Below are 8,733 nucleotides of genomic sequence, written 5' to 3'. Positions count from 1 at the left end.
TCATATTTTTGATGATCCAGTTTTTCGAACATTGTTTCCCTCCTGCGCGTGCGTTAATTGCCATGTGAACCCTATTTCAAACTTGTTGTCCTCGCTGTCGACTGTGCTTAGGTGTTGTCTATTCCTAGCCCCCCCCCCCCCCTCTCCCCCCCCCCCCAAAACAAAAAAAACCCAAAAAGAACAAAATTGCCCCCAACCCCATCCCTACCCCTACCCCCACCCAAACACCGCCATTCACCTTCCTGTTTACCGAGTTTTAATTAAATTCACCCAGAATTTCTTTTTGAGATGGTTTGAAATCACTCAATTGTCACCTGAAAAGCAAGTTCAACTCAGCGTACTTTTCCTGTTTTTACACATTTCTTTAAATAAAGTTTTACTTTCAGCACAAACCCCATCCTCCAAAATAAGAACGATCTAACCATTCCCACCAAACCCGAACCAACCAACCGCTACCCCCATTCCTTATATCTTTCCTACACCCCCCCCCCCCCCCTCCAACCCCCCACCCCAAATAAATTCTTTGTCTGAAAATTACAGCCCAAACCTACCCCACTGCTCCACAACCAGCCCAGCTTCAAACCAAAAAGGAATAAAGAAGCGAGAGCAGAGCGAGCAGCCCCACGCTACAAACAGCAGACGTCATAGCAGGAGCAGACGACCCATTATCGCCAGTGCTTTGTCCCACCGTGGCAGACACGCCAGACGGAGGGGAGGTCTTCCTGTCCCTCGCCTGCGTGTTGCTGGGCAGGCTGGAAGCGCTGGTCGGCCGAGCTGCGCGGCTGGTTGAAGACTGACCTCGCGTGGACAGACTGGTGGAACGACCTCCTCCCGTGGTCGTGTGGTGAAGATCCTCGTCGGTCGTCTCGGCGGCGGGAATGGGCTCCCGGCTTTGGCCGCTGCTCCTGATGCCGGTGGTGGACGATGATGAGGAGGAGGCGGACGAGGAGGAGCCCTGGCCGCCAGTGGTGGTGGAGGAGGTGCTGCTGGTGTCGTTGCTGTTGTTGGTTTCGCGGAGGGTGAAGCAGATGTCGGGGAGGGTGCCCAGCTCGCTGGCCAGCATGGACTCTGCCAGGGGAGTGCCGCACAGTCTGAAGGCGTCCCTCAGGCAGAAGGCACGCCTCATGCTTGTCCTGCCACAACACCAAACAGGATGAAAATCACCTGTTCCCATCAATGCAACAAGGTTGGTCCCGCATAACTCGGCGTTGTCGACTTACTCCATTGCATATGTCGCATGTCAATTAGAACGCTGTGTGTGTGTGTGTGTGTGTGTGTGTGTGTGTGTGTGTGTGTGTGTGTGTGTGTGTGTGTGTGTGTGTGTGTGTGTTTATGTCTGTATGTGCGTGCGTGCGTGCGTGCGTGCGTGCTTGCGCGTGTGTGTGCGTGCGTGCGTACCTGCGTGCGTGCGTGCGTGTACGTGCGCGAGTGCGTGTATTAGCGCGTGTTGAGTTAGTGAGAACGCTTTAGAACGCTGTGTGTGTGTGTGTGTGTGTGTGTGTGTGTGTGTGTGTGTGTGTGTGTGTGTGTGTGTGTGTGTGTGTGTGTGTGTGTGTGTGTGTGTGTGTGTGTGTGTGTGTGTGCGTGCGTGCGCGCGTGTGTATGTATGTGTGTGTGTGTGTGTGTGTGAGAATGTGTATGTGCGTACGTACGTGCGTGCGTGCGTGCGTACGTACGTGCGTGCGTGCGTGCGTGCGTACGTACGTACGTGCGTGCGTGCGCGTGTGCGTGCGTACGTACGTACCTGCTTGCCTGCGTGCGTGCGTGCGTGTGTGTGTGTGCGAGCGAGCGTGCGTGCGTGTACGTGCGCGAGTGCGTGTATTAGCGCGTGTTGAATTAATCCTTTCCTTACCTGCAAGCAGCCTGGTGAACGCCGACATTGTCCAGCTGGCTCTGAGCCCACTGTCTCTGAATGGTGACCACGTCTTGACCGTACAGGTCCTCACACTGACGGAGTCGGGGCTGCGTCTTGTTGTAGCATTCGTCCGTCAGCGACCCCACCACGCCGCCTGCACGAGGCAGAGTGATGCTCGGTGAGGGTGTGATTTTTGTGTGTTTTTGACTGATCGTTAATCAATTTCGTCTCTCACTGACTGGCTGATTGATTCACTGACTGACTGATTTACTGACTGACTTACTGTCTCACTCACTCACTGGCTAACTCACACCCTCTCTCGTCCTCTTACTCACTCACTCGTTCTCTTACTCACTCACTCACTCGCTCACTCGCTCACTGGCTGCCTCACTGACTGATTGACTGATTCACTGACTAACTCACACCCTCACTCGTTCTCCTACTCACTCACTCGTTTTCCTACGTGTTCGCTCACTCACTCACTAACTCACTAACTCACTCACTCACTCACCCGCACGCTCACTGGCTGAATGACTGACTGACAGACTGACTGACTCACATACTCTCTCACTCACTCACTCACTCATTCGCTTACTGACTGACTAACTCACTCACTCACTCGTTCACACAGCCAGTAATCCTTAGAGCTGGCCACTACCTCATTAAGACGCTTTATAGGACATTCATGCAGCATGTAATTATGCAGGCAGTCGGTCTGATCTTGTCGTATTGATTTCTTTCAGTCATTTCATTGAGAGGCTAATACAATCTCCGTGCATGTCACCGAAAGTCAGTCAGTCAGTCAGTCAGTCAGTCAGTAAGCAAGACGGTTAAACGGACACTCCTTCTCGTGAAAACAGTTCGGCGAACCATCTCTTTTGGCCAAGGTTTTACACGGAATATAAGACAAATCATTAGCAGCGGCCTGACCGGTGCAATTTCCGAAAAAGTCCAAGAGTTGGTATGACCTTATCTCACATAAATTCCTCGACAGACGTGAGATGGTGAGCCAACATGTAAGTATACACGGGATGGAGCATGCCCTTGACATTCGGAAAGGTCACCTTCAAAGGCCTGGCAGAACTCTTTCTGGGACTTGATGGCGTTGGTGCTATCGAAGGTGAAGGACAGCCACACGTCACGGAACGTCGGGTTGGTGATGCGGTCCAGTTCTTCGTCGTAACAGTTGTAACGGGCCTCGAAAGATCTACACAGAAATGGTACATGAATTGTGCACCTCGGGGCTGGACATAATGTTATGAGGGGGGGCGGCGGGGGTCTGGAAGGTCTGGTAGGGATATTTGAGTTTCTTTGTCGGGTAAGGGGGAGATTCCGGAACCAAGGATCCCCTCTACCCTCCCCACCCCCTCAGTTCCAGCCCTGTACTTAGATATTATTGCTGCGAAGCAGATGTTGTAGGTCTTGTTATGAGTTATAAGCTACGCCTCTTTTTCTTTGCCATTGTGTTTTGCACGAGAAATAGAATAATAATAATAATACGAGAATGTATAACGCGCACATATCTCACCACAAGGCGACTCAAGGCGCAGTCATACACATTCTTTCGCATTAACAACTCAAGCACACTCATATACACTTATGCATAAATTACATGAAGATGACAAGGCAACAACACAAACAGAGACACGGCACTCAAAAGTAAGCATGAAAAAGAAAAGAAAGTTTCAAATAATAATTATGTACATGGCTATTTACAACTGCTTTGATTTAGGCTTGCGGTGAGGTGAGTGAGGGTTATTTAGGGAAAAGAAAAGTCTTGAGGCCAGATTTAAATGCTTCTAAAGACTGTTGTTGACGAAGGGGGAGAAATAGGAATAGAGAAAGAATGAAAAAAGAGCTTTCGGCAGCGCTCAAAATAATTGATGATATCCTGAATTCCTAGAGTGCGATGAATCACTGACCATCATCGTTGAGACCTTACCTGCAGTTTTGCCTCAGGCCGTAAACAAGCTGATCAAGCTGCGTGGAGTTGTCTGCCAGTGGAGTTGCCTGTGGCACTGTTTGCGCAACTCGCTGCGCACATGTGATCACTACGTCACGAGGTGGTGGTTGCTGCGTTGGTGGGGGTCTGTAACAAAGAAAACAAAATTGGAATGAATATTTTGTGTAGTTAAACCTTTTATGTCCTATACTTATGCCGATTACTGTTATCTGATATCAAACTCAGCATGAATTCAGACACAAACACCTCTACATGGAGACATTGTGTCGTATACTATATTCAAAAACCAGCACTAGCGTGTATTTAACAGCACGAACACGCTTCAAACGTCTTTTATTTCCACATAATTTATGAAGCAAATACGCCCCTGTCACACAGGCATGTTGAAAGACTACTCCAAAGACCACTTGCAACTAACAATTATGTAACGATTTTGTGCCGTCTGAAATGACAGATTTTGTGTTGCTTTACCAACGCGCTCAATGAGTGTATTTCCTTCTTTAAAATGAACTGAAAAAAATTGAAAAACGATGTTGAATCGTTAAAATGCATAACAATCACGGAATAATGCCGCTCTCCCGACAACAGCTTATTACGTGTTGTGCACAATGCGTTTTGCACATAATGCCACAGAAATGATCAAAAATCTATAATTGGAGACTGACCCGATAGGGAAATAAAACAAAATCAACTGACTAAACATGCAAAAATATAGCTCGATTGTAATATTGAAGTAAACACAGAAAACAAATGCAGAAAATTAGGATCTATGGACATATGACGTACGCTGGTGTGGTATAAGGTTCGCTGGGGTCAGCTAGACATGTGTCATTGGTGAAGAGGCCGTAATAGGCCAGCACGTGTTGTTTGACCTCGTTATCACACGTTGTCATGGCAGCGCCCAGACATCCGCTCGTGTCTTCGGTCACCCTGCAAAAGACAACAAAATGCAAGATGGATTTCGCATTCCAGTTTTCTGCAGTCACATACAGGGGATATTCTTTGCCTGCAACCCTTCTTCTTCTTCTTCTTCTTGCGTTCGCCGTCACACCATCAGGTTAGTCTGCGAGACGAATGACGTGCCTGCAACCCAAACAAAGATATTGTTTGATGTTTGGCATATTTAAAATCTATTGAGAAATAAACAACAGCAGAAATGCAGCTACATGGAGGCACACACACGCATGTTAACACATGCATAGACAAACATGCATACATCCGCAGACACAGCAAATTCGGCAGAGACACCCTGAGACAAACATGGGATAAAGATTTACGGAAAGGCAAACATGCTCGAATAAAGATGTGAATAGCTGTCTTTTCTATTTAACAACACCAACAAAATAGAATAAAAGGAAAGCTGAAGAAACAAAAAGAAGAGAGAGAAAGAGAGAGTGAGTGTGTGTGCGCGCGCGCGAGAGAGAGAGAGAGAGAGAGAGAGAGAGAGAGAGAGAGAGAGAGAGAGAGAGAGAGAGAGAGGGAGAGAGAGGGAGGGAGGGAGAGAAAGAGATAGAGAGAGATAGAGAGATAGAGAGAAAGAGATAGATAGAAAGAGATAGAGAGAGAGAAAGAGAGAGAAAGAGATAGAGAAAGAGAGAGAGAGAGAAAGAGAAAGAGAGAGAGAGAGAGAGAGAGAGAGAGAGAGAGAGAGAGAGAGAGAGAGAGAGTAAAACACGACGTTGAACAGAAGCATGTGATTCCCCCATACGGGCACAGAAGGAGACAAGAAAAGCATAGACACATTAAGTGTACAAGCAAACAAACGAGTCAGACGGAACTTGAAAAGTCAAAAACAAGACCAAAAAAACACAGTTGCAACATTGTCTGTAAAGAATCTTTGCTTAAAAAAATATGTCTTTATTTTATTATTTTCAAGCCTTACAGCTTTGAAGCAAATAAAAACAGTGAACTCTTGAACCATGTCAATATATAAACAGAAAACAAGGAGGGTTGACATATAAACCCGTTTAATTAAAACCAACAACAAAACAGTCACAAGAGCTTCGACCTATCGGTCTTTTGAGTGGATGAAAAGTGACACAACAGACAAAAGTCAATGATAACTGATGCTAGGGTGTATCTAAAATATGTACCTGGGATGCATCCAAGATGATATATGCAATGACAATATGAATGGAGAGAGAGAGGGAGAGAGAGGGAGAGAGAGGGAGAGAGAGAGAGACAGACAGACAGACAGACAGAGACAGAGAGAGACAGAGAGAGACAGAGAGAGAGAGAGAGAGAGACAGACAGAGAGACAGAGAGAGACAGAGAGAGAGAGAGATGGAGAGAGACAGAGATAGACAGAGACAGAGAGAGAGAAAGACAGAGACTGACAGACAGACAGACAGGCAGACAGACAGGCATACAGACAGACAGACAGACAGACAGATAGACAGAGAAAGACGCGTATCACAGAACGTACTGGCACGCGAGCTGCCTGTAGATGTTGGCATCGTTGTTGAAGGCCTGCTGTAGCTGCACGGCGAAGACGTACTGAAGACCCTGCGAGAAGCGACCCTTACACCACGCCTCCATGCTGCCGTTGTTCTGGTCCACACACTGTAGCCGGTCGCTCACGCCTGTGCAAGGAAGAAAGGTAGACATTAATTCAGATGTCCCTCGAAAGCAGCGTATGGCTGCCTGAATGGCGGGGTAAAAACGGCCATACACGTAAAAACCCAAATTGTGCAAAAACTTGAGTGAAAGTGAAAGTTTCAGCCCATGGAAGAAGAAGAAGAAGAAGAAGAAGACGAAGAAGAAGAAGAAGAAGAAGAAGAAGAAGAAGAAGAAGAACAAGAACAAGAAGAAGAACAAGAAGAACAAGAAGAACAAGAACAAGAACAAGAACACGAACACGAACAAGAAGAACAAGAACAAGAACAAGAACATCAAGAACAAGAACAAGAACAAGGAAAAGAAGAATTAAGATCGAAAGTCAGATTCTTTGGTTCAAGAGAAGATAGAAGAAGAGAGTGTTTGTGTGTTTTTGTTGTTTTTCTTGAGTTTTTATAAAGTGGAAACAACGCAATTACTCCCACCCCCGTTCCCAACCTAGCCCCCTCCTCACGGTATCAGAAAAAACATACGACACAAACTATCAATATTCCTCACTGCTCGAATAATATCATTTTACAACGGGGAAATTTTATCAAATCTTGTTACAGTTCTGTAGGTGTTTATATTCCTACTGCATGCCGTGCACTTACTAACACCAGGCAGGAGAAACGTGAACCACATGCAGTACAGCAACCAATGTCACACGCTTTCCTTCTTTGCCACTACTAAAGCAAACGTGTGCAAGATTGTATGTTACACGCTTTGGAGCATGTGCAAGAACGGATTCAAACTCGAAATCGTCCCTCCAAAAGCCCCAAAATGCACACACGACTTTTATTTCTCCTGCTGTTGTCGTGTCTTCTCTTTACAAATTCTTCAACGCTGAGAATACTGAAAACGGCATCCCAGACTACAGTACTGTTTCCATACGCGAGTTTAGCTTCCCTTGGAAAGTGGCTCGCTCAGGAGGCCTGTTAGTCTGAAACTAGAAGGACAGAGTTCTGAACATAGATGACAAAGACCCCGGAAAGAACAAACATTTCGCGGATGCAGACACAGAAAGACGTCATGAAGAATGGAATGCTTCAAAAGATACAGACTGTGACGATGACTGTGACGTCATTCACATATACCGAGACGTCATTCATAGTTGTTCGTTCACTTTCGTCAAAAAGTAGATCTCTCCACAATGGCTGCTCCTGTGTTTAGGTTTATCAAGCGTGAGTATGCAAAACGTGTTTGTTCTCTCCTCTGTTGAAGCTGTGAGACATAATCGCCATTACGAGCTAGTCGTGTGACAGAGAGTGTTCTTGCACACTCGACTGCTGCTGTTTCACTCCGGCTAAAGCCGTCGTGAAACATCTACAGTCTCGTGTGCAAGAAAACTCTCTGTCACACGACTAGCTCGTAATAGCGGGTATTATCATTTTTTGCGTCCCAATTCTGGCCCAGAAAGACTGAGAGGACTTTGTTGAGATAAACCAGGAAACTATCGGATCCGCTCCCTACTATGCAGGTAGTTTCACGCAAAAAAATTGGACCACGAAGCCTTAACCAGCACCAAACCCTGCACGGTTTAACTAACTCACTTTGTATTTTAATAAATATGGTACATAATGAATGTAACACGGCACTGCTCTGCACGTGGTACTAAAACATACCTCACAGTCTTTTCATTTCTTCTGTTTGGGAAAGAAATACTCATCTCTCTGTCTCTCTGGTTCTGCCTTTGTCTATTTGTGTGTCTGTACACACTGTCTGTCTGTCTGTCTGTCTGTCTGTCTGTCTGTCTTGTTGTCGGTTTGTCTGTCTGTCAGTAGGCTATATGTCTCTCTCTGTCTCTGGTTCTCTCTGTCTCTCCGTTTCTGTCTCTCTGTCTCTGTCTGTCTCTCTGTCCGTCTCTCTCTCCGACCCCCAACACCCCCTCCCCTGTCCCCACATCACCGACCAGTGCTTGTGCCCTAAATTTCTCACTCCGGTCGAAACTGCCTCAAAAAGGAATTTTGACTGTGTTTGATTTTCCGTCCACACGTAACCAAATGTTCTTAAGCTGAAACAGAAGACGGCAGCGTACGTAAAACCAACACAAACTGGTGATGTCGGCAAACAGCTGAAACACTCTAGGTATGAATGTCAGTCGTGGTCTGTGTCTTGAGGACTACGGTCCAGCCAACCTGCCTCTGTGGCCACTACAGACGTTTAGTTAAAGGGATACCCTCCTCCCACACACACACACACCGACACACACACCGACACACACACACACGCACACACAACACACACACAAACTCAATCCGCTTTGTTCTACTTGCTCGCCCGTTACAGCAGTAGCGGTGAAACTTGCACGCATTTGTTA

At 46.6% G+C, this 8,733-nt stretch overlaps 1 protein-coding gene across 1 annotated transcript in view; it reads right to left on the bottom strand.

The window, feature by feature from the left end:
• Window positions 1–513: 513 nt before the first annotated feature.
• The window catches only part of LOC138969162 (uncharacterized), a 32,141-nt gene continuing 23,921 nt past the window's right edge, over window positions 514–8,733 (bottom strand). The window contains exons 4-9 of the mRNA XM_070341886.1: window positions 6,244–6,400; window positions 4,605–4,748; window positions 3,798–3,944; window positions 2,920–3,062; window positions 1,853–2,009; window positions 514–1,133 (exon numbers count right to left, since the gene is read on the bottom strand). Coding sequence (XP_070197987.1) covers window positions 578–1,133; window positions 1,853–2,009; window positions 2,920–3,062; window positions 3,798–3,944; window positions 4,605–4,748; window positions 6,244–6,400 — 1,304 coding nt within the window. The 3' untranslated portion in view covers window positions 514–577. The remainder of the gene's footprint in view (window positions 1,134–1,852; window positions 2,010–2,919; window positions 3,063–3,797; window positions 3,945–4,604; window positions 4,749–6,243; window positions 6,401–8,733) is intronic.

The sequence above is a fragment of the Littorina saxatilis genome, linkage group LG6, assembly GCF_037325665.1.
Source record: "Littorina saxatilis isolate snail1 linkage group LG6, US_GU_Lsax_2.0, whole genome shotgun sequence".
NCBI classification, from domain to species: domain Eukaryota; kingdom Metazoa; phylum Mollusca; class Gastropoda; order Littorinimorpha; family Littorinidae; genus Littorina; species Littorina saxatilis.
Note: the sequence above shows the minus strand (reverse complement) of the source record. Positions and strands in the feature narration are given on the sequence as shown.